The sequence below is a fragment of the Xyrauchen texanus genome, chromosome 3, assembly GCF_025860055.1.
Source record: "Xyrauchen texanus isolate HMW12.3.18 chromosome 3, RBS_HiC_50CHRs, whole genome shotgun sequence".
NCBI lineage: Eukaryota > Metazoa > Chordata > Actinopteri > Cypriniformes > Catostomidae > Xyrauchen > Xyrauchen texanus.
Window position 1 is genome coordinate 9,799,754 of NC_068278.1, and position 27,158 is coordinate 9,826,911.

A 27,158-nucleotide genomic window follows, 5' to 3' on the forward strand; every position below is an offset into this window, starting at 1 on the left:
CAGATAACACATGTGAATGATATTTTCAATGTGTCATACCATATGGCTGCATTTTTGTGTTGTCAAGTTGACAGTTTTGAAGCTAATACTAGCATTCCTCAGATAAATTACTACTGTAACGTTAGCTATCATTAGCTTGTAAAATAGCTATGTAACCTTAACATTATTGCCAAATCAGCTGGAAGTGTTGAAGGTATGGGCATGTGTGAGCACCAGTTTCTGGGTGAAATGTCCACAGAGTGGCACCAAAAGCCAGTTGTAAAGCATGTTGTATTTAGTTGTAAATTGTGTAATAAATTCAACAGGAATGCAAATTGTATTAACCCAAACCCTAAACCTAACCGTCAGTGGAGTAAAAATGTAATCTTAGAGGGAAAATGCCACCTCTGAATCACACTCCTCTCCAGATCCCCTGTTTCTAAGGCTGTTCATGCAACACACTATAAATGCACCACAGGAAAAAGTAAGCATATTTAAATGTATGCAAATTTATGTGTATACATATTAGTATGTATTCATTTTTAGGGTTTGATGTAGCTATATTTTTTAGTTAACATTATTTTAACAGGAAACAATATGTAAAACATTACTAATGAATTTCACATACACTAATTCTTCAGCTTAAACATAAAATACTTTCACTGTCACTATGTGCACTCTGTTAGGTCTTCTGACTTAACAGAGTGGACACTAAAAGAGTGGCCATTGAGACCTAAACTCATTGCACCATGTCTGAACAAAAAGAAGCTAACACATAAAAAATACATTTTTATAATCAACTTTGATATGCTTAAAGTTTAAATGGTGTTATTTTTTTTTTCAAAGATAGCTTTAAAATGTATACTGCTCAACATTTTAAGGCAATACGATCATCATTCTTACTGGGGAATACCAGGAATGACCCATTAACAAGCACCATGACAATACCATGTTTTGTTTTTTTTTACAAGCTGCCATGGTGCTACCAGTTTTTTTGGGACATTAATCATTGTAATGGTTCTTTGAATTATTTAACGTATCATTTAAATACCATTACACATGAATATGATAATCATCCAGTGCCATGTTCAGTAAAAGGACACAGTCCTTTTGCAAGGGGACTAGGGCAGGATGTTCTCTTTACACATGGTGGCAGTAGAAACTTGATAGAGAACACACAGTATGTAGGCTGCTCTTCAATTACTCTGATCTTCATCTCACACTGGCTGGTGTGGGGCTGTACCAGTGTTCATGTGAAATTTCTCTGAGCTGCACTCCCCCGCATGATTACTGACATCAAATGTTGCATCACTTCGGTTAAATTGCAGAACATCCTACTGCCACAGATAGTCATTTTTTCGAAAGTTGCTTTCACTGAAGTCATTCGTTTGTCTTTATGTTCTATTTTGCTTTTAAATATGAGTATTTATCTATCTAAATCCGGTGAATCGAAAGCATGCTGGATCTCTCGCTTAAGACAAGTGACATTTCTGTATATATTTTTCGGATTTCTCTTGTGTAAGTAACCTTGCATTTTTTGTCTATTACCTTTTTAAATACAGTGACCCCCAAAATGTATTTGTATGCTCAAGCCACACTTAAACATGTAGTAATATCATGGTATTCAATAAAAATAAAATACCAAACCAAGTGGCATTTAACATAAGATATTATACATTTTCTCAGAACTTTTTAACCTTTTATTTATTTTTGCATTTACTTGCAATTAGCTACATTTTAAGGTGATGTGTAGTATATGAATGAAGTCAGTTCTCCTTAAGTTCACACAGGCGTCCTTTTATAACCAGAAACTGTCCAAAAAGCCTTCAACTTAATCTAGAACTGTATATCTATTGATGTACATGTGTTTTTTTAACTGTTGCTTGAGAAGTGGACTCATGCCATCTTACTATAAAATAAATGCCACTTGGTTTGATATTGTGTTTGTAGTTTATTTTTGCCAGTTTATATATTATTAATCCAATTAGTATTGGATGACATTTAAATATGTTTAGTTTGTTGTCAAAAGAGATTTTCTGTAAACTAAATTTCTATGTCATGTATGTCCCAGTGGCTGACCATTCATGGGGGTTCAATATAGACATGCTGCATTCCAGAGTTTTCACAGCGCCTGTGAAAGGCTCACATTTTGGTCATCAGGTTTGTCATTTTGGCCCAACGCAAGAAGACAGGTGAGAGGACCTGTGTTTAATGCAAATTCACTGTGACACATCACTGTCTTTGGGGGCTGAAAGCTGATGCGGGTGGTCTTTGAAAAATAACATTAACATGAATGTTTTTATTTTTCCAACATGAAGATTTAAGGTTAAAACATACAGAAATGTATAAGGGAAAATGTTTTTAGATGCTGCAACTGGTCACCAGTTTTTCACTATTTTGAATCACCTTTTCCGAGGTTCATTAAATAGTCCTACAGTGTGCCAAGTGAATTTCTTAAAGTACAAATATTCCATCTCTGTTAAAATGGTAACCTGTAGGTGATACCATAAGGAGCTATTGTTGCCTAATTTAACCTTTAAAATGTAATTGGTGTGACCTAATGTAGTCAGGTTTGTTCAGACACGTTAAATACTATTTTTGACTTGAATAAAAGCAGTTAATTTAGATGTTACACACATTTTGTCGATTAAAATTTTTTGGTGTAAAAAAAAAATTGGTAAAAAAATAGTTTTAAATAATGTATAATAAACTATAAAAAAAAATTTTAAATGTTAATTTCTGCCACAAATTAAATTAAAATCAAAAGCCACTTTTCCCAGACGAGTTAATAAACTAGCTAATATAATCGACCTCACTGACGAAAAAGACGTGTTGAACATTGATGTATTTTAATAGAATACCATCATCATAAAATCATAAACTAACACTAACATGCACTAATTTCTATTGCATTTACATTTAATCATTTAGCAGATGCTTCTATCCAAAGTGACTTAACATTATCAATTCTTCATACAAAAGACAACAATATCCGCAGTATCGCACTGCCAAGTAGCTTGAGTTGTATAGAAGTTAGAGCAGAAGAAATACACTGAAGAAAGAAACAGACACTGAGAGTTTTTTTTTATTTTATTTTTTAAATATAAAAAGTGATTACCTTATGCTTGTGGATTGATTAAGTGCTTGTGGAAGAGATGTGTCTTCAGCTCTTATTTTGAATGTTGTGAAGGTCTCAACAGATTGAGTGGGGTTTGGAAGTGCATTCCACCACTGAGAAACTATACCACTGATAATTTGATCATTTGAATTTGTGCCTCGTCACAATGGATCCACTAGGTGCCGCTCATTCTTTGTCGCAGGTAGGGGACAAAGACATGGAGGAGTGAGTTAAAAGTATGCAGGTACTGTTCTATGTGCTGTCCTGAAGGCCAAAGTCAAAGCCTTAAATTTGATGTGGGCAGCTACAGGTAGCCAATGGAGTGAAATCAATGGGGGTGACGTGAGCCCTCCTTGGCTGATTGAAGACCAGATGTGGTACAACATTCTGGAAAACCTGCTATGGCTTAATAATGCTAACTGGGAGGCCGGCCAATGGAGCATTGCAGTAGTCAAGTCTTGATATGACAAGAGATTGGACCATGAGCTGTGCAGCATATTCAGACAGGAAGGGTCTGATTTTCCTGATGTTGTAAAGCATGTACCTGCTGGACTGGGTGATTGATGAGATGTTGGCAGTAAAGTTTAGCCAGACACCAAACTCCCAGGTTATTGTATCTTGGTTGGCATTTGTATTGTTGAATCAAGATGAAATGTGATATATGTCAATAAACAGGTTAGCAGGAATCACCAGAACTTCAGTCTTGGCAAGGTTAAGCTGAAGGTGGTGATCCTCCATTCAGGCCGAGATATCTGTAAGGCAGGATTGAGATACGATTTGAGGCGATTGGGTCATTGGGCTGGAATGTCAGGTGGAGCTGCCTATCATCATGCGTAGCAGTGGTAGGAGAAGCCATGTGCTTTTATGATCAGTCTGAGTGATGTTGTGTAGATTGAAAAGAGGAGAGGTCCAAGCACTGATCCCTGGGGAACACCAGTAGTTAGCATGTGTGACTTGGACACCTCTCTTCTCTAGGAGACCTTAAATGATCTGCCTGTGAGGGACGACTCAACCAGCAAAGTGCAGTTCCTGTGTGCCCAGGTCAGATATGATGGACATAAGGATCTGGTGGTTCACTGTTTCAAAGGCAGTAGCCAGGCCAAGGAGGATGAGTACAAATTATTTGGAGTTTGCTTTTGCCAGCTGCTTTTTCAATTACTGACTGGAGTGCAGTTTCCTTGGAGTATCCTTTTTGAAACCAGATTGATGACTGTTGAGTAGGTTGTTCTATGAAAGAAAAGAACACAGATGGTTAAACACAACCCTCTAAAACATTTTTGCCATTAAATGTGGGAAAGAGATCGGTCTGGTAGTAGAGATTTACTTACTTAATTACTTATTAATTTCACCCAAATATTAGCGAACTTGGTCAGCTAACAAGGAAGTTACCCTAGTAACTGACAAGTGACCAATTGTGAGTCGGCACGTCACTACTTCCAGAAAAAACGAGCCGGGAATTGTTTATAATCTTACTGAACTTAATGTTCAATGCTACTAGAAATGCTACTGGAAGCGTTCCTCACCATGCTCAGAACCGTTTGGCCTGATGGTGGAATAGCGCTTAGAGTGGTGCCAAAGTAACAACCTGCAGCGATAGGTTTTCACATCGCAATTTTTTTCAGCTACTTTGAATTTTATTACTGATTAAGAAAATCTGAATCTCTGAAAGCACATAAAATAGATAAGAAATTACATTATTGTGACAAGTCAAATAGATGTAAAAATATATCATACAATGTTGTTATAACAATGATAATTTTTATTTTATTTTTTTTAACTTGTACTGCTGTCACTGTTCACAGTCATGTCAACTACCCAGGTGAATCCTGATACCCAGAATATTGTACGTTCTTATTTTTATAGTATGACCAAAATCGTCTTCAATTTCTGATTCTATTGATCCTGACCATAAAAATGTTTTGTCAGGATGATCATTTTGCTCAATGATGACGAATATGAGTTTGCTCTGTGACAGCTCACAGACCGTAAACTGGAAATGTTTAGCTCAGGAGGCGTTCGGTAATCATCCTCTGCATTCTTTCCCAATACATCTCTGATTCATCATGTACAGATGTTAACACAGCTATGCAACAGTGTTACATGAAGATCTTGTTCCATCATTCCACATCCTTCTTTTTCTAACAAATCTGTCTCTTTTTGTCTCTTTGTGTCTCAAGTGTGTTGGTGACGGCCCCTCTCCTTAATAGTGGCACTGGAGGTATTTACAGGTGTTCTTACAGTGGCCATCAATGTTCACAGATCCCTGTAAAAGGTGAGACTGCACTATACAATTATAGTATGTTTGAAGAATAATAAAACAGAGCAGTTGTATTACCATATGTTTTTCTTTTTTTTTTTTTTTACAATGTTCTGATTCCATGTTTCTGGTTTCTTGGTAATGTACAGTTTTTTGGGCATGGTACAATGATTATACCATGTTTTTACATGCAACATGGTAATGCTATGTTTTTTGGATATGTACCATGGTAAAAAATGTTTGTTTGTTTTTTTACATAGTACAATGGTAATAAATACCATATTTTTTACATGCATTGTAATACCATGGTTTTTGGACATGGAACCGTGGAAATACTGGTTTTGGACATGGAACCGTGGAAATCGTCTAGGTTACGTATGTAACCTCCATTCCTCGATGGAGGGAACGAGACGTTGTGTCGGAGAATCGACACTAGGGGTCTCTCTTGAGCGCCGAAATATGCCTCTGACTTGTGAAAAAAGGCCAATGAGAAGTTGGCAGACAGTATTTGCATACTCCACCCACAGACATAAGGGTATTTAAGCGGGCAAATACTATGAGTTCATTCAGCATTTTTCTGAGGAGCCGGAAATGGTCCGGCCACAACAGTGGCCTGGCGATGTGGCAGGGAGGACACAACGTCTCGTTCCCTCCATCGGGGAATGGAGGTTACATACATTCCCCTTCTGTCGCTCTCTAGACGTTGTGTCGGAGAAGCGACACTAGGGGTCCCACTTAAATCATGCCATGCACTGAGCCGTGTACATGAACTGCTGATACAGAAGCTGGCAGGTATTCTCACGTGCAAATGCGACCAGCTGTATCAGACTGCACGTACCCTTCCCCAATGCCCCATAAAGTCATCAGAATCCTTCTGGTTACCCTGATGAGGGGAACAAGGTGATGCTGGCCAACCTGGGAATGGGCCATGCCTTGCTGGGCCTCTTTTCTGTGTATGTTTGTCGGGACCCTTACATGCATCAAGGGAAGGGGGTCTTACCCAGTTTCCTATTCTTACAGGGGGAAAAGACCCTGAGGAGACCACACCTACCCTGCAGGGGAGGTAAAGATGGTGAATACATCACATGATATTCCTACATCACGTCCTATGTGGAAAAAATTATGCGGTGGTAGATCCAGCCTCAAAGAGGGGGGAGTTGCTACAGCACGGTGACTGAAGGCAGCTGGGACTGCTTAAGGGAGACACGGGAGTCCACTCGCAAGGGTGGACTCCCGTCACAGGGGGAGTCCGCGTAGGAGTCTTTGACCTGTGGAGCACCTATTCCAGTACAGGGTAGATTAAGGACCCGCAGTGGACTGGGTCAGCACTCCATGTTCAAAAACATGTGGGGGCACGGCCTGCGTGTGATAAGCCAATGAAATGGCATCGACAACCCAGTGGGTGAGCCTCTGTTTGGAGACAGCGTTCCCTTTCTGCTGTCCCCCGAAGCAGACAAAGAGCTGCTCAGAACGTCTAGAGCTCTGCGTGCAGTCCAAATAGGTACGCAGCAACGAAAGGGCTGGGTCTGCCTCCTCCCGGGGCAGCGCTTGCAGGCTCATTACCTGATCTCTGAAGGGTGTGGTAGCACGTAGTCCGGTCTTAGGATCACATATGTGTCTGCCGGACCGAACTCCAGGCAAGTGTCGCTGGATGTAAATACCATGGCACACAGATCTGGCAATTATTCAGTACCATTATACTGTATATCAAAGAACTAGGGTATTATCCTCTGATACCGTCACTGTGACATGTTGTAAAGAAAATATGGTGGTTTTGGTCATGGATTTAAATGGATTGTGGTTGGTTAAAATAATATTGAAAACAAAAAAAAAGATGTCTTCTGGATATGCATCTTAATGTGTTCACACTACTCTAAAAACAAACTTGCAAAATCAATCAAATGCATTGCTCCATTGCTTTTCTCACAAGCTGTGAATCACATATTACTCTAACCCTGACAAACGTTTTGCCTAATCTCCAGTCTGGGTGACTGGAACATATAGAAAGTAGGTGAGGTCATATTCTATCAGCCAGTTAGAGAAGGTTACCATCAGGTTAAATACATTTACTAACACCATCAAAAGCTTGTTTGCTTGGTTTTGATTTGAACTTAACTCAGTTCAGTGTTCTGGAGATACAACATATGAAAGTTGCCATTTGCTTTTGCCATTGCTTTTATTTTAATGCATTTGGGGGTTTGTTTTTGAAATACACCCACAGTGTTCACACAATGAGTGTTTCTATGGAATGTTTCTTTCAATTTCCTGCCTCACACACATAACTTTATGAAACTGTCTGTTTACTCACTCAAAAAGAGGAAGTAAATGTAAGACTTGTGTGAGAACGTTGGTGGTAAAGGTGTAAAAGCAACAAAGTGTACAAATACTTAGTTAATATTGTTCTTGAATATAAATATTTCTTTGGACTTTTACTTTCACTTCACATTCTTTTGAAGAGAAAATTTATACTTTTACTTCAGATGAATTACTTGATAATTCTTCAGACCCTTTCGTTTCTTTTGCGACTGAACACTCCAAGATAAAACAACAGCTGTGTTGTATGTGTAAAAACGCATACAATAATCGGTGATAGTAATGTAATCATTTGAGTTGAATCTTTTAAATTTGATTCTTTTGAACTGAACAAAAAGATTCAAAAAGAGGTCTGAATGATTCGTTTAGCGAATCGCAAATCTGAATCAAAATCACAAGCGAAGCTAGACTGCGGGTTTTAATGGAAATAGAAAATGTTTTGCTTACATTTCACCTTCACGACGGGCAAATGTAACAACAGTTGACAAAAGCACTGCTGTGAGTCACAAATCAGACTGGTTAAACTTAAGATGAAAGTGGTTTCACACTTCTGGTGTACAACTTTTTGAGCAATACGCATTAAAATACGAAGCATCGCTATAAAAAAAAACACAGATTACAGGCCGGAGGACCACGTCACCTGAATTCACAAATAGTGAACATTAACAAGAGATATTATTTACATGTATACATCAACACACAGCAGTTTTACTGGACAAGTCATTTTGAAGTTGGCAAATGTGTTGTGTCATCAATGCCTCGGTTCACCTTGCAAAATAAGCTTCTGGGCTTCTCTCTCTGCTGAAGCGACGCCATTTTTTTGAAGTTGGGAAATTTCTGATTCATCTTCTTGCCATCTTCAAACCAGCCAATGCCATTCTACAGTCTCACCATGTTGATTTGTGCAGTGCAGCTGAAGTACTGCAGGTATCTCTTAGTGCACTGAGAAATCTCTGAGAAAATGACTACTGATGAGCATTTGCCAAAACGTCTAAGGACCATTAAACCCTTCTATGCTGACTCTGTCATTTTATCGCCTATAGGGCAAGAAGGGCAGTCAGGCTCTGAATGTTCCACTGAAGCTCTAAGGCGACAGATGTTTAACATTGTTGATACAGCTGTATCAGAGATGTAAGCCCTCTCATGTTTGATGCCAAAATCCAACAACAAATTCTTGACATTCAGCTGCTTGAGCCTTTCTGTAGTCTTGCAGGGGTGGTAATAGTGAAATTCTTGTTGCCAGACCAGTGCTGACTAAAAAGCTTCCAACTGATGTTGACTGTTCGGCTGTTTGCAAACTCTTGTAGGAATACAAAGATGTATTTTCAGGTCTTCATAAACTGTATGTGTCTGTCCTGGTCATGGGCGCGTTTCTACTGCATTTTTACACCGATTTGCCGCACAATGCCTCACGAGAGGACATTTTTTTTGTTACTTTAGCTCGTGAAAAATCAATAACACATGTACTGGACATTTTCTAAAACAAGTAGAAAGCTAATTTTGTAAATATTATAGTAGTGATATCAACATTTCAATGCACAGTCTCAGACCTGCATCTGTTGTGATAAAATCTACTGTTACTAAATTGTAAAACTTTGTTTTAAAGTTTCAAAGTTTATGGATGTACGATAGATAGATGGATGGATGGATGGTTTTACCAATGTCTTCTGAACGGATCCAATTGGTTTTGGGTGAGACTAGACCAAAATATAACTCCTTTTTCATCTGTAAATCTTGACATTAGCAGTCTCCTTGGCAATCAGGATTTCAAGCTTGATTACTCTTCCTATAGCGCCACCTAGGGCTCTGTGCCTGCGTCAAGCACTAGAAAGTGAAATCAGGCTTGAAATCATTATTGTGCCTAGAGATTGCAATGGTAAGATATACTGTGAAAATGAGTTACAATTTGGGTTTTTTCTCATCCAAAATCTGGGCTGGTGTCACCAACAATGTCACAATAAGCATCATGATACAGAGGCCACGGAAAGTATCAGGATACATGTTAATTTTTAACTTAATTTCTCCAGAGAAAAATTCAGTAAAACAGTTGTTCATAGTAAACTGTATAAAACTGGCAAAACCTATAATTTTGTGGCATTCAAAACACAATAAGTTCCATAAACATAAGAAAAGAAAAATAAATAAGCAGATTACTTTTTGTCACATCTAGATGTTTTTGTTCATGTTTTGTGTTAATGTCTTTTATTTTGAAAAGTGTTTCCATGTAATTTTATTTCATGTTTCCCTACCATGTTTCCATGTCAAGTCATATGATTATCCTGTTTCTCTCATATTCATGTGTCCTGTTCCCATTGGTTATAGTCTTGTTATAGTTCTGTTGTGTCATTGGTTCAAGGTCATTGTCTTGTTATCTTGTCTGTTCAATGGTTGATGTTACCCTTGTCTATGTATTTAAGCCTCTTGTTTCCACAATTTCAGGGTCACACAGTATCAGGGTCAGGTTTTGTGTTTATGTAACATTGTTTGGATGTGATGTCCTCACATTTTTCCAGTAATAAACTGCACTTGGGTTCTACACTTCATCCTCATCATCTGTCTGTCATTACCAGCATCGTTTAACTTTTATTGACCCTTTCTTCTTGCCTGCTTTTAAAGTGTTTTGTCTACCCTTACTACAGTTTAAAATATTCTGGCTCAAAATCAGACCTTGTTTTTAAAGTCAACACAAGTGTTTTAACTCAAGTCAAACATAACTCTCTTCTAAACACTGTTCTTGTATTCAAATAAAGAGTTATATAATAATCAGAACATGATACTTGTAATTAGTACATTTAATAGAACTCATAGTCAATATTTTAGGACACATTCATAAATACACTGGAAGTGTCACAGATTATAGGCAGTGCAAAAAATGCTGTGCTAAAATCAAGTGAAAAGACATATTGGAATGCAATTGCGTTTACTTAATGTAGTTAATCTAACTCACCCTCACATGTGATATCTACGATGCCTCCATTACAGATCATTGGCATTTTTCGCACCTCGGTTGAGAGTACGAAACAAACATTTTTTATCCAATTTTGACAGCCAATTTAATTTCCGCCATTCTCCGTTGACCTCTCTCATCAACAAGGAATCCCCATCCGCAATTTGCGCATCTTATCATGTGGCTTGTTGAGCGTGTTAACGCGGAGACATAGCCCATGTGGAGGCTTCATGCTATTCTCCGCAGCATCCGTGCACAACTCGCCATGTGCTCCACAGAGTGAGAACCACATTATAGTGACCACGAGTAGGTTACCCCATGTGACTCTACCCTCCCTAGCAACCAGGCCAATTTGGCTGCTTAGGAGACCTGGCTGGAGACACTCAACACGCCCTGGATTAAAACTCGCGACTCCAGGGGTGGTAGTCAGCATCTTTACTCGCTGAGCTACCCAGGCCCCCTGTTAAGTGTTACTTTGTACTACCTTCACAATGCATTCCTTCATAAGTGGCGCAAAGTTTACTCTGAATTGCTGTCCGGCGAAAAAACACGAGAACAATTGTGATTCAGCCCGTACATAGAACGGCGATTTTTCACATGTGTAGGAAGGGGATTTAAGTGTTTTCACATGTTTTAGTGTGGACTATCCACTTTTGGAAAACCCCTCAAAACGGCAGTGTGGACGGAGATCATTTCGAAAACAAAAACGGCATTTTTAAATGTATATGGATTAATGTGGACTTAGCCTGAAGCTCCTGACTTGTATCTGCATGATTTTTTGCATTGCACTGCTTCTACACGATTGACTGATTATATAATCGCGTTCTCAAAGTTAAGGTATGTGAGCGTCAAGGCAAGATTTTTGTCATGGTTATCAGTGGTGGTGGCATAGTGGGCTAAAGCACATAACTGTTAACTGTTAATCAGAAGGTCACTGGTTCGATCCCCACAGCCACCACCATTGTGTCCTTGAGCAAGGCACTTAATTCTAGGTTGCTCTGGGGGCATTGTCCCTGTAATAAGTGGGACAATCCTTAAATTTGGATAAAAGCGTCTGCCAAATGCATAAATGTAAATGTGATTGTAATCTTATGATTTTATTCCCTTATAGTTGATCCAGGCATTGCTTTCGGCTTATCCCTCACCTGTGATGCCCATCAAGCAATAGTAAGTAAACAGTGTTCATTTTTACACAGCTTTTTGTTTTAGTCATAGTTGTAATCTTTTGACGATAATATCCTTTAAATTTAGACAATATTTCATCATGTCTTATACATTATTTACTCTGACTAAAATGCCATATTGTTCTAGTCAACGAAAATAACATATTTTAGAAATATTAATGTGCCAAATGACAAAAATATTTGTCAAACTGAAACAGGCCAAACTTTAGTACAGTAGTATGTAGTATGTTGTGAAATCTTCAAAGGCAAAGGTTTGTAAAATGGCTCATCGAGGGCTTATGCCACGAGACTGCAAGTCCACATCAAGTGCTCCATTTGAGACAGGGCTTGGCAAACGTAATGGCTGATGTTTTTTTTATGTCAAATGTTGTTCCCTGTGACGGCAGGGACATTTCCGTAGTGTGCTTCTAGTATGACAGAGATCCTGTGATTCTGTTTTCAATAGTGTGAAGGAATGTGCTTTCTCTCTTTAGGTGACCTGAAGTTATTAAGTCCCACACAATCATTTTTGAACTGTTTCTGTTCCTCTCTGTGGTAAAAATTAAGGAACTTTTCCGAGAAAGCATCTTGTGCCACACACACAAACAACGGCACATATGCACACACACTCATCCAAGGGCAGTCATGATAAGATTGAAGACTCAGAAAAGAAATTCCCTTTGGCTGCATTTCATATTGGACTTTTCCTTGCCAGACTCTGTTTAGATACCTCGGATACATATGAGGTCAGAGATATTGAAGTCCAAGCACTATAGAACTGAATTTGGACTGCAGTGAGGAATTACTGGTTATTGTACCGCTGTAAAATTCCAGGATTAATATCTTGCAACAAGCATTTGCCTTTTTTTTTTTCCCTAACCAAACTACTGTGTGTTTCATTAAACTAATGTCAATGTCGGATTTGTGGAATTCGGTAGAACAAGAATTGCCTCTGGTTTCTAGGACTTTTGCAAAATGCTTTTTTAAATGTATAATAGAAGTTATACTTTTTAACATTAAAGAAAAAGCCCTAATGTAACAGTAATAAAAATTAATTATTAAGTATATTTACATTTTTTCTTTACCTTCTCTATCTCTCTTTCAGGCATGCGGTCCTCGTTTAATGCAGAAATGTGAGGGGTTTAATTATCTCAATGGTCAATGTGTGGAGATCAGTCCTCACTTCACTGCGGCGGACACACTGAAGCCTGCTTTCCAAGGTATCAGAACAATTCACTGAAAACACATTCACACACATTAACACACACATAAAATTATTATTATATTGTTTTTGTGTGTGTTGGAGAACAGGTAACACATACAATATGGTTTTTTATGATTACATAAATGAACACGGTAGTTAACATGAACATTCTTAATGTTAATTAATATATTATTAACTAATTAAAAAATTCATAGTAGTATATTAATAAATTAATATGAACAAATCTTAATAAATGCTGTAAAAATATATTGTTTGTTGTTAGTTCATAACTAATGGCAAATCACAGAAACAAGGGTTGGGGAAGCTAAAATGACTAAAATGAATAAAAATTAGTCCCCAATGCTCAATATAAGTTAATTGTTTATTTTAAATGCTTAATTAACATTAACTGTCCAAAAGAATCTATTCACGTTAATGATTTCCCAGCAGAACTTAAGAGTTTAGGTGAGTGTAATTGATGCCAGGGCCATAATCACAATATACTTTGAGGGGGACATGTCCCCACAATAATTGATTTCCTTGTTACTGTTTTGCTGCAGTGCATTATGCACCGCTGTCTAATTGTCAATAAGTTGTTGCAGGAATAACATAATGGTTTAAAAAAAGTTACATTTTTACCGCACTCAGTGGTCTAACACTACTCGTCAATGTCATATGTGATAACCGATCAAATCGATGAAGGTGGGACACAAGTTTAAGATGCTAAACGGGAACCTCATTGATTATGTCCAGAGCCCCAATACCACCTGCACATTGCACACAGTGCCCCAGCCTGATTTTAAGGCATCTGTCATAACCACGACACACCTCGAGACTTGCTCTAAGGGGACCCCTGCCCGTAGAAATGCCAGGTCTGACCAAGGGCTGAAAGTTTGGCGGCACCACGGGATGATAGTCATGCACTGGTAGTTATCATCATCACGGGATGATAGTTATGCATCAACCCGAGAGGGAGTACCGCCGCCGAGGATGCCATATGTAGTTGCTCGTTCATGAGTTGTGCATCATGATGACTGAGTCAAACTCCATACTGAGAAAAGTGATGCTCTGTGCAGGGGAGAGCCCAGTTGATCTGAAGCCCTAGCCTGTGCTGAAGCGCTAGGTCTCTCTCGTTGATGTTGGCCTTGTGCAATATGTGAAAAAGAAGCCTCTTTAAGAACTTGTTGAGTCTCCTTAAATCTAAAATTGAACAAAAATCTGTCTTGCTTTGGAACAAGAAAATATGTTGAGTAAAAAATGCCCGTTTGAACTTGGCATAACTTTCTCTACTGCTCTTTTCAATGAACACATGTTCTGAGACAGTGCTGCTGAATGGACTGAGTCTACCACAATAGTTGTTTCATTGGGAACACTTTGGGGCACAGCGTCGGAACTGCAAAGTATATCCTTTACTTACAAGTTGTCAAGACCCAAGGGCACGACATTGTGCCACTCCAATAACTCAGATGTTGTGCCAATAAACATCCGACCACCAGTCCGAAAATCTCAGGCATTTCAAGGTTATGATGGGGTACTGATGCAGTGCCCCCGGGGTATGACAGGGGGGTGGGACAAGCATGGGATAACGCATTTGTGCATCTTCAGAGCCATGAAAACTCTGCGGTTGGTTGGTGGGGAAATGATGGAAGCTTGGCTGCAAAGGCGTGTAATAGTGATTAGCAGGTGTTGTTTGCATTCTGAAGTATGGCTCACCTGTGTGACCTGCTGGATGGCCTCATGCACTTTTCCAACACCTCAAAGACATCCATACCAGAAAGATGTTCGGGTACAATGGGTAGGTCCCTTTTTACAGGCCTTTGGAAATCTGGCTTGAGCGAACCACACCTGATGGTGAGTAGTAAGAACTGTGGTACAGAGGGGACAGAAAACGAATATGCAGGCATGGGTCGGGAAGTGCTTCCTTCAGATGAAGAAGTCCCAGGCACGATGGATAAAGATCATAACCATCATCAGAAGGAAGCTCATTAAAACAGAGCTGGCAATTCAGTGTATAAGCAGTAGAAATGGAGTTGTAAGTCATTTCAGTGGTGGTAAGTAAAGGACTGATTGCTAAATATACTTTCCCCAGATGAACCATGAGGAACTGAGAGGAGGAAGAATACCAGTTCACTGACTCAAAAAAAACCTAAGGTTAGGACCGACATAAGAGAGTAAGAGAAAGAACACAAAATAATGGAACGGATATATAAGCAAGAACCAATTCCACCGGAACAGAGACTGACAACAAAGTCAGTTTCAACAAAACGCTTTATTTTTACTGCACTTTAAACACCGATGTTCATAAGCAATTACAAAGGTAAAAAACAATGAGGATATGAGCTAATGTGGATATCTAGCCAAATAGCATAGATTACACACCCCTGGAGAGAACCTTGAGGTACAGTGACACCAACATTATATAAATATAAGCTCTGTATTAGAAATGAACTTATCGACCGAATTCATGATGAACAAAAATGGTTAAATCCAATGCAAAACCATATCGTCAACACTTGGGAGGATGAGTATTCGCTGCTCAGAGAATAGCTGCACTTGATGATGCGATGAATATTCTTATGATCTAATCCGAAGGTGAGATTGAGAAAACAATAAATGCTTGGTGTCGAGCTGCAGTGGCTAATATTTCACTCAGTGTGACTTTGTTGGTATATTTTTTTACCTATCTGGCTGATACTATGATTATCCACTGCTGTAGCACCATCTCTGGTGGTCAGAAGGAATGCAACAGAATGCATGTTACTTGAACCACATTACCCCAAACACTGTTATATTTGTTATTTTATGTCAAACTGCAGATTCTGTGTTTGTGTGTTTTCAGAATGTCACGTTATTCCCCCACTGGATGCTGTTATTCTGTTTGATGACTCTGGCAGTATCTCCGAAGACGATTTTAAAATGATGATTAAATTCATCAAGGACTTGATTGGCTTGTTCTTAGACACAAAAGCCCAGGTTTGTTTGTGCTTATGTGTGTGCGTCTATTGTTGTTACATTTCTATTGTTTAATATTATTTATCTTTTTCAGGTTGCTGTGGCGAAATTCTCTACCAGAGTGTCGGCTGTCTTTCACTTTGAGAACTTTGCAGTGAATCCAGACCCCGATCAGCTAATGAAAGATGTGACGCAGGCAAAGGGCGACACACACACTCCTTCTGCTATACGCTTTGTGTTGTGAGTGCATGTAAAGTGTACCCAAAAAATCACTAAAACTTTTAGAACATTATTTGCTGATTAATTAATCAAGTTAAATTTGCTACGAAAAGTGCCCAAATAAGGATAATTCAAAGACAATGCATTATTGTTGCTGATGAAAGCATTGATTAGACAATGCAAAAAGTGGTTTTACAAGTTATTATATTGTTTGTTTGATTTCCATATGTTTAAATATAAACCTATCACAGATACACAATCCACAGCAATCCATTTTGCACTTGAGTTCAGTGTTTCTGAGGAAGACCTAGGAGCCATTCATACAGGACCCATTCTTGTATTCCATCTGCAATATTTTTTGTATTTCTTTTTTTACTTGTTTATGTACACATGCTTCTTTCTTTCTTGTACTCTCTCAGAGAGCAGATGTTTTCTGAGAATGTGGGCATGAGGAACAACTCTCAGAAGTTATTGCTGGTGATCACTGATGGAAAGTCAAACGACAATGAGAAATTTGAAAATGTCATCCCCATAGCCATTGAACGAGGCATTAAGAGATTTGCCCTTGGGGTAAACTCTGACTTTTGAAAGGAATATTCTGGATTATGTACAATTAAAGCTCTATTAACAGTTTCTGTTTCCAGCATCTCTATTCTCATAATGATTGGTGTCATGATGGTCCGTTTTCTTGTTCTTCAGGTTGGTAAGGCGTATTCTCACTCTGAGCTGGAGAAAATCGCTTCGTCTCCTGAGTTTGTGTTCGAGACAGTGAGTTTCAGCGCTCTCGTCTCAATTCTAAGTGAGCTGAGGGAAAGAATATTCTCCATTGAAGGTACAGAGAAATAAAAGAGGAAAAAACTAAATAAACTAGCATCTCATTAAACGAAATCTCATCTCATTAAATCTCATTAAATTCTCTCTCTCTCTCTCTCTCTCTCTCTCTCTCTCTTTAGGGACTGACACAGGGAATTTCAGCTCTTTTCAGATGGAATTGTCACAGGGTGGCTTCAGTGTGGCCCTCTCTGAGGTTAGTAATGTTTTCCAATGTTATCAGTCTGACATTAATATGTGTAGCTTTTGTTCTTATCAAGAATTAATATCCTCTTCATGGTTTTTAAAAAAACTGGGGGGCATTGCCTCCCCAGGTTTGCCTCACCCTGACTGACAGTGAAACAATTAAGGGGCACTCCGCCCCACGGACTGATAGCAAAACGATTAGTAGTTAGTAGTCTGGTAATTTTACTGCAATTTTACTGTAATTTAGCAGGCTTTATGTATGAAAATGGCTTATTTGACAGCTGTGGACAGTCAAATAAGAAACCCAGCTGTGGAAAATGGATCTGAGCGGCGCATGTGTAGTAGCCATTAAGAAAACTGTATGTCTCTATGCTAATGCTGTACATTTGGGGTGCGGTTATCTGTTTTTCGGATCAATGGAAGATGGCGGACTGTTTTAAGAAACTAATTTAAACCTGAAAAACCGTTTGGTGCTTCTAGTGGTGCAGCAATGACACAACATCTTTAAGGGGGACTTCACATAGTATATGAGCCCACCAACTTCAGCCTTCTTGGTTCTGAAAGCATTTTTCCCATTCATTTCTTCCATTGAGATTTCATAAAGCAAACCATCCAGCCCTGAGGTAAACCACAAGATTATTGTAACAGATTTTCATATTTGGATCAAAAGGAGGAAGTGGGAGATGGCGATTCCAACACAGGAATGTCTTTTAAGCAAGTCAAGTCAATTCAAGTCAAATTTATTTGTATAGCACCTTTCACAACACACATCGTTTCAAAGCAGCTTTACAGAATATCAGCATTAACAGAAGATAAAACTGTAATGTCTATAAAGTCGATTAATCATCATTGTGTAATTTAGATAAAATACGATTTTTAATAGTGTTTAAAAATAATTAAATGATAATTGTATTAATAACCCCAGTGAGCAAGCTGTAGGCGACTGTGGCAAGGAACACAAAACTCCATAAGATGTAGATTAATGGAGAAAAATAACCTTGGGAGAAACCAGACTCACTGTGGGGGCCAGTTCCCTCTGGCTAACATTATGAATGTAATGTAAATATTAATTATGTATAGGTAAAATCATGGTTTAAAATTATTAAACTAAGTGTTAAGGGTCAGTGATTAAACATTGATTGTGTTTGAACTGTAAGATTAATGACCAAAGTCTTTGAAGTCCATCTTGATTAATTGCAGAAGTTCACATAGACGCAATTGTCCTTGTTAATTGGCTGATGAAGGGTTTTGTTGGCAATAGTTAGTCTAAGCATTTCATTTCAAGATCGTAGTCCATAAATAGACCGAGGTGATGCAGGTTGGAGTTGGCATCATTTCATCCTCTAAAGTCCGTCATAATAGATTGAAGTGATGTTTGGCTGGCACCGGCTGCATTTAGTCATCATCATTCTGCGACATGTAGCAGTGGAGTCCAACATGAAGCAGGAATGGTGCTGGATCCAGCCGGTTCTGGTGACCTCAGGATAGGAGTCCCGAGGTTGAGACAGGGAAACAAATAAAAAGATGTAAGGGTAGATGCCATTTAATTTATTGCAGAGTTAGAGATCATGCTCAATGTTTCTGGTTTCTGGTTCCGGCAGACCCAACTAAAGCAGCCTAATTGTTGGTTGGAGGATAAATTAGGTGTATGCCTGGCTAAATAGATGAGTCTTTAGTCTAGACTTGAACTGAGAGAGTGTGTCTGCATCTCGAACAGTGTTTGGGAGACTATTCCATAGTTTAGGAGCCAAATATGAAAAGGATCTTCCTCCTTTAGTGGATTTTGATATTCTAGGAACTATTAATAGGCCTGAATTTTGCGATCTTAATGAACGTGTTGGAATATAGCGTGGTAGAAGATCACTTAAGTACTCATGGAGCTAGACCATTCAAAGATTTGTACGTAGTTAACAGAATTTTAAAATCAATACTGAATTTAACAGGTAGCCAATGTAACGATGATAAAATGGGGCTAATATGATCATATTTCTTGGTTCTCGTCAGCACTCTGGCTGCTGCATTTTGAACCAATTGAAGTTTATTTATTGATCTTGCTGGACATCCTCCCAGTAATGCATTACAATAATCTAGTCTTGGGGTCATGAACGCATGAATTAGTTTTTCGGCATCAGCAACCGAGAGCATATGCCTCAATTTAGCAATATTTCTTAGGTGGAAGAATGCTGTTCTACAAACATTTGTAATTTGATTTTCAAAGAACAGATTGGTATCAAATATAACACCGAAGTTCTTCGCTGTTGAAGATGATGTAACAGTACATCCATCTAGAGTCAAATTATATTTTAGTGGCTTATTTTTAGAGTATTTTGGTCCAATAATTAGAACCTCTGTTTTGTAAGAATTGAGTAGAAGGAAATTTCTGGCCATCCAATCTTTTATTTCATTAATACACTCTGCTAATTTTGAGAATTGTGAAATCTCATCAGGTTTTGAAGAAATATAAAGTTGTGTATCGTCAGCATAGCAGTGGAAACTTATTCCACGATTCCTGATAATATCTCCTAGGGGAAGCATATACATGGAGAAAAGCAGAGGCCCTAAAACTGATCCCTGTGGCACTCCATATTTTACTTTTGTTTGGTTTGACACTTCCTCATTTACATAGACAAAGTGGTAGCGGTCTGCTAAATATGACCTAAACCATGCTAATGCCACTCCACAAATTCCAACATAATTCTCTAGCCTATTCAAGAGAATGTCGTGATCTATCGTGTCGAATGCAGCACTAAGATCTAAAAGAACTAGAAGAGAAATGCAGCCGTGATCAGATGATAAGAGCAAGTCATTTGTAACTCTGATAAGTGCAGTCTCTGTACTGTGATGAGGCTTAAATCCTGATTGAAATTCTTCATATATACTATTTCTCTGTAGAAATGAACATATTTGGGAGGATACTACCTTTCTAGTATTTTTGACATAAACAGGAGATTTGAAATCGGTCTATAATTATCAAGTTCTCCAGGATTAAGTTGTGGCTTCTTAATTAGCGGTTTGATTATTGCCATTTTAAAGTTTATTGGGACATGTCCTAAGCATAGCGAGGAGTTAATGATATTAAGAAGAGGTTCTGATAATACAGGAGATACCTCTTTTAAGAGCTTAGTTGGTATAGGATCTAACAAACAAGTTGTGGCTTTTGATATTCCGATAAGATTTGTTAGCTCTTCATGACCTATGATAGCGAAGGATTGAAGTTGCACATGAGGGAAATTATTCGACACTGTTTTCTGAGGTGCTATGACAGATGATTGTATAATTCCAATTTTATTTCTGATTATTTCAATTTTATCTGTGAAGAAATTCATGAAGTCATTACTCTTGAGCTGTGACGTAATATCTGGTTCTGTTGAGGCTTTATTCCTAACCAATTTAGCCACAGTACTGAATAAACATCTAGGATTGTTGTGGTTATTTTCTATGAGTTTACTAAAATATGCTGACCTGGCAGCTTTGAGTGCGTGTTTGTAGCTACAGACACTATCCTTCCATGCACCCTGAAATACTTCTAATTTTGTATTTTTCCACATGCGCTCCATTTTCCGACCTGCTCTCTTGAGAGCATGAGTGTGATCATTGTACCATGGTGCAGGGCTTATTTCTTTAATTTTCTTTAATCGAAGTGGGGCGACAACATCAAGGGCAACTCTATGTCTTATATCTCCCCTTACTCTCACTGTGAACATGGAAACAGTAATTAGTCACAATTAATCTCAGTTGGATGTCCTTACTACTATCTCTCTCCCCAGATGGGTGCTCGACCATGTCCACACCTCCACATACCCCCACTGCCCAACTCAGTCTGGGGAAACCATCCAGACCCCTTCCCTCCCTTTCCTGGAGAGGGAGTCCACAACAGCCATCTGTGCCCCCCGTCTGTGGACCACCTCGCACTTAAATGGCTGGAGTGCCAAATGCCAACATGTGATCTGGGCGTTGGCATCCTTCATGCGGTGGAGCCATTGGAGTGGGCCATGGTCTGAACAGAGGGTGAAGGCTCATCCCAACAAATAGTAGTGGAGAGCGATGAGAGACTTGATGGCCAAACTCTCCTCTATGGTGCTGTACTTCGTCCCTGTCATAGACAGCTTTCGAATAATGTACAGCACTGGATGCTCATCCCCCTCTACCACTTGGGACAGAACAGCACCCAGCTCCCTGTCCGATGCGTCCGTCTGTAAAACAAAAGGGAGGGAGAAATCAGGGGAATGCAGAAGTGGCCCACCACAAAGTGCAGCTTTTACTTGCGTGAAAGTTTGTTGGCATGACTCCTTCCACTGGACCGGTTCTGGGGCTCTCTATTTATTTAGATCAGTCAGCAGGCTGTTACATTGGAAAAATCAGGCACAAACTTTCAATAGTAGCCAGCACCAGAAACTCGCCTTCGATATAAATATCGGGCTCTACAATATAAACAGATCAACGGCAGCGGCCAACACACATGCAGCTTCTCAGCTGGGCTCTCTCTCCCTCTTTCTGTGGACTGGGCCGTCTTTTATCTCCCCCGACTCTCACTGTGAACATGGAAACAGTAATTAGTCACAATTCACCTCAGGTGGATGTCCTCACCGCTTTCTCTCTCCCCAGACGGGTGCTCGACCACACCCTCATCTCAACAGTACAGATGGTTATAGTTTATATGTTTAAGTTTATAAGTTAGAAACAATATATTGCAATTTTATTGCAAAATATTCAAAAATATATATATGTAGATTGAAAATGTAGGGCGACAGACTGAAGGCGCATTTTTTGGCTGGTGAATCATTTCCTTTCAGGACTCATGGGTAGTGTTGTTTTTCACCTGGAATTCTGCTATTAAACATGATTTTTTTTTTCTTTCTATTAAGTTGATATAATGTGGACTGATAGCTTTAATGGAAGCATATACCATTGTATAAAAAAAAAATAAACAAAACATTGCAGATGTAATACAAAAAATGCATCCTGTGTGAACAACCCCCTATCTTAAGAGTTAAGGTCAACCTGGCACCACCCACTAATAAACCATCTAGACCAACTAATGACCATAAATGACAAGCTTGGCCAAGCTACAAATCCAGCTAGTAGGTAGTAAAACCACCTTGATTGTACACGTACATCACCCAGACGTCTATTTGTTGTGTGTCTTTACTTCTGGAAAATGTATTTTTCTATGTTGTTTGCTCATCTGCAATATGTCCATAAGATGTATGTCAATAAGTATGTCTCAGATGTCAATATTCAGCATATGTATTTGAGACATTTATGAATGTTTGTAAATCTGATCTTTTTTTTTCTCCCCAATTTTGACTGCCCAATTCCCAATGCGCTCTAAGTCCTTGTGGTGGCATATTGACCCTCTTCAATCTGGGTGGCAGAGGACAAATCTCAGTTGCCTCCACATCTGAGATGTTAATCCACTCATCCAATCATGTGGCTTGTTGAGCGTGTTACTGCGGAGATGAAGCGTGTGTGGGGTCTTCACGCTATTCTCCGTAGCATCCACGTACATCTCACCACGCACATACCGAGAGCAAGAATCACACATTATAGCGACCACGAGGAGGTTACCCCATGTGACTGATGTTTAGCAGATGTTAATTAGATTGTGAGGCTTTCCAGATTAAAATATCTAAAACAGACATCTCAGAATCATGCATGGACGTGTGTTAACTGGGCAGCTACAGACAGATGGGATATTTTACAGATATGTTTTGTTAGTGGTGGTAATGTGATTTTCTAAATTAAATGAAAGGTCTCTCTCTGTATTATGTAGGGTTTGAGGTTGTTTGGAGCAGTTGGGGCATACACATGGTCAGGAGGGATTGTGCAGGGTCTTACTCATCAACTAATCAATTCTTCATTTATTAATGCCACAAAAACAGAGGAGGACATCCGTGACTCATATCTGGGTGAGACATTCTATATATCATTTTTATTTTATTTTTTTTAATTTTTTTTACATACTTGATAAGACCATTAATAACATAAGTATTCAACGTTATCATGTATCTCCTGCACCGTTTGTGCTACGTTTTAACAGAAAGTCAGGTTTTTCATTTTGTTTGTTCACACATTTTAGTTTTATATTTACTCTTGGGGAAATTTATGTAAATATTACTGAACCATACAACAAGCAGTTGTGTTGTTGATGAAGTGTGATGTGTTCATTTTGGGCAGGAAGAAACTTATTTCTGTTTTGTTGGTCACACTGTGTTGTACTGTATGCGGTCAAATATTTTTATCATCTAACTGCAGATGTTTCCATATCCTGCACTACAGTTGTGAACAGTTCATGCAGCCTCTCAGTTTTTTAACATATTCACTCATACTACGTTTTTAGTTATGCACACAGCTGCTTTAACCGTAATGCAGTTCTGTTTCAAAACAAAATACAGGCTCAACCTACAGTTCACTGTGTGCTGTTGTAGAGGAATTAATGAAAATATTTTCTCACACTTAATTACACTATAACGTTTGCAACACAGGATTTTGTGAACTCACACTATTCAGTCTATTTATTTCGTTTTAATTGTAAACTTGTAGTATTTTACCACTATTTAAAGCTGAAGTGTTTAAATTCTGTAAGCATCATCAATCAGAATTGCAAAAATAATCACAGTTTTACTAATTGTCAACCTTTTTATAACCCACTGCAGGTTACTCTGTAGCTGTGGCAACAGTAAATGGTAATGTTGTTTACTTTGCTGGGGCGCCAAGACATAGACACAAGGGTCTGGTGTTGGGATTCACACAAAACCATCAGCACCATGGCTGGACCGTCTTTCACAGGATATACGGATCACAAGTACATAACAAGCATTTCAACTTAATTTAAACATACAGTACAGTGACAAAAGTAAATTGACAACTAAGCCACATTTAAAAACATTGAATTAGACAAAAAAAAATCAAACCAAGTGACATTTATTACACAATGATATGGCATCTTTTTCTGCCCGTACACGCTTCACCGGCTCGTCCACCCTAAATACCCTCGACGAAAGAGCGGCTAAGGGATATGTGCCACTGCATCGCAGCCACCTGGAGGAACCGACCAAGGCTCCCTTCCAAGGCATGTACGTTTTCTTCATCATTATTGGCGAAGGCTTACAATGCCGTGGGTCAGGATGCCTCCGCCATGCATGCCATGCCTATCCTGAAGGTCCACCAGGCCAAGGCGCGTAAAGATCTGCACAAGGGTAGGACCAACCCAGGGCTTATGCAGGAACTGCGCACCATGACCGAACTCGCTCTACGGGCATTAAAAGTCACGGCGCATGTCTGGGCCAGACAATGTCCACCTTGGTGGTCCAAGAGTGGCACCCGTGGCTCAACCTTGCGGAGATGCGTGACGCTGAAAAGGTTCACTTTCTCGATGCTCCCATCTCCCAAGGGGGGCTCTTTGGTGACACTGTTGAGGACTTCGCCCATCATTTCTCAATAGTGAAGAAGCAGACGGAGGCCATCAAACATATTCTGCCATGCTGTGACTCAGGCGCCTTCAGGCCTCAGAAGTCCCACGCCCCGTATGCCTCTCAACAGGGCCGTCCTCCTGCGGCATTGGCCCCGGCTCCCCCACCACTGGAGCCTGCACGCCGGTCTCTGAACAGAAGATCCTCCCGCCCGAAGATACCACCAGCTTGTCAGCCAGCCACCAAGAACCCACGGAGGGGTGATCCAGGGATGGGGCGACTGACTGGCCTGACCCAGGTGAGTGCACGGGCCCCACTTCTGCACTTATTTGTCAATAAAAGAGCAGTTTCCTCGTTCCTTGGGTCATTTTCCAATACTCAGCCCTTTCGGCCCTCACGCTTGCGAAAGCCAGGCGTTGAAAGTCTTTCCGGTCAACGAGCAGGACACGAGTATCTCGTGTTCCCTTGTTCTCTGTCGAAAGAAAGCCGGCAAACAGGTAAGTGCAGCCGTTCTTAGGCCGCTCACCTGCCCCAGCCTCCGGCCAACGTTACAGGCTCGAGGGACAACACTGGATGATCTTCCCGGTGAGGTGTCTGCTCTGCCTCACAGCAAACCACCAACCCCAGGCCTGATAAAACCAATCGTCCCCTGGTGCCATTAGCGCAGAGACTGGAAGCATGGTTAGTGCTTTCCAGCCTGTCGTGATGGCTCATCAGGACGATCTGTCTTGGCCATGCTTTCCAGTTCGCCAGACGGCTTCCCAGGTTAAGTGCAATCCTCTCCACCATCCTCTCCACTGCAGATTCTGCCCTGGCCCCGCTGAGGCAGAAGGCAATTCGCATCCTCAATTATCTCGACGACTGGCTGATCCTTGCTCACTCCCGAGATCTATTGTGTGCGCACAGGGAAATTGTTCTTCAGTACCTTGACCGACTGGTGCTTAAGGTCAACTGAGGGAAGATCAGGCTCTCCCATATGCAGAAACATCCATTTTCTCTGTATGGAGTTGGACTCGGTCACCATGATGGCATGCCTTACGAACGAGCATGTACAGTCGGTGCTAGCCTGCTGATCTCAGCACTTTGTCTCTGAAGATGGCCCACCTGGTGGCACTCACTTCTATCAAGAGGGTTGGGGACCTGCAGGCGCTCTGTCACCAGCGAATGCCTGGAGTTCGGGATGGCACACTCTCACATGATTTTAAGACCCCGGCCCGGTTACGTGACCAAAGTTTCCATGCTCCCTTTCAGGATGAGGTGGTGAAACATCAAGAGCTCCCTTCAGAGGAGAAAGACCCAGCCTTGTCATTGCTGTGTCCAGTTTACGCCCTGCGCATCTATCTGGACCACAAGCAGAGCTTTAGATGCTCGGAGCAGCTCTTTGTCTGTTTTGGAGGACAGCAGAAGGGGAAAGCTGTCTCCAAACAGAGGCTGGCCCATTGGATTGTGGATGCCATTTCCTTGGCTTACCAATGACAAGACCTGCTGTGCCCCTTGGGATTCCGGGCACACTCCACTAGAGGTGTTGCGTCCTCCTGGGCACTGGCGAGGGTCACCAATCTAACAGACATATGCAGAGCAGCGGGTTGGGCTACATCCAATACTTTTGCGAGGTTCAACAACCTCCCCATAGAACTGGTTTCAACCCGAGTGTTACGGGGTAACAACAGGTAGGCTGGGCAGCCAGTCGTGTGTATCGCTGGCATTTGTGCATTTGTCCTTTCAAGGTGATAATCAAGGTGATGAAGTAGGTGGAGGAGTAATGCCACCAGGCACAGTACTCGTGGTATGCCCCTTTTCAGGTGAGCCCATGTATTTGGGCTCAGTGCTCCATATGTGGTGATTCCCCCTCGGTAATCCCGTATGATGCGTTTCCACTGTTCGGTTTCCCCACAGTTGAACCCTGTGTTTCCCCTTGACAGAGCTTTGCTCTGCCTCAGCCACTGTTGCTGTGTACCCTCTGTAGATAGGGTCCTCCCAGTGGCTTCATTCCACATGTGAACTTCTCCGTCAGTAAGTCCATATAAGGTATTCTCCACAACCTCACAGAGGCTACATCTGTAACCAAGACGTTTACTTGTGTCAATAGTTGCATGATAGAATAATTGGAATAATTTAGCACAAGGTATTTGATGTTATTTTACAGTTCCTTAAAGGGGTCATGAAATGCATAGTTTTATTATCATCCCTGAGGTCTCTTGATAATTTTAGTAATTTTTTTGCATCAAAACAGTCATAATTTAGTAATATATAAACATTTTCCCACCCTGTCTCTGGCCCTCTGTCTGAAACACATGGTTTTGGCCCAAGTGTCTCCTTGAAACTTAATTGTAAACGTCCACTGTTGTGATTGGCTAACATCATGCAGCCCCTCTAATACAGCCATATTTGAAATTCAATCGGAAGAGAATGAACAAGCTCCACAACATTATAAAACTACATTTCAGGATTTACACATAATGTGCATCCAACACATTGCATCCAAATGTATTAAACTGCGTCAGCGGACACGCCCTGTGTAGACAGAGTGTCAGCACATTAAATAATCAAACAGTCATGACATTTGAAATATTCATG

General features: G+C 40.1%; 1 protein-coding gene across 1 annotated transcript in view; it reads left to right on the forward strand.

Annotated features, from left to right (window-relative positions):
- Nucleotides 1-1,318: 1,318 nt before the first annotated feature.
- The window catches only part of LOC127623917 (integrin alpha-X-like), a 52,293-nt gene continuing 26,453 nt past the window's right edge, over nt 1,319-27,158 (forward strand). The window contains exons 1-12 of the mRNA XM_052098504.1: nt 1,319-1,497; nt 2,051-2,171; nt 5,275-5,369; nt 11,726-11,781; nt 12,883-12,997; nt 15,821-15,954; nt 16,028-16,173; nt 16,572-16,722; nt 16,852-16,984; nt 17,106-17,179; nt 22,943-23,078; nt 23,826-23,974. Of these exons, the coding sequence (XP_051954464.1) occupies nt 1,398-1,497; nt 2,051-2,171; nt 5,275-5,369; nt 11,726-11,781; nt 12,883-12,997; nt 15,821-15,954; nt 16,028-16,173; nt 16,572-16,722; nt 16,852-16,984; nt 17,106-17,179; nt 22,943-23,078; nt 23,826-23,974 (1,410 nt within the window). The 5' untranslated portion in view covers nt 1,319-1,397. The remainder of the gene's footprint in view (nt 1,498-2,050; nt 2,172-5,274; nt 5,370-11,725; nt 11,782-12,882; nt 12,998-15,820; nt 15,955-16,027; nt 16,174-16,571; nt 16,723-16,851; nt 16,985-17,105; nt 17,180-22,942; nt 23,079-23,825; nt 23,975-27,158) is intronic.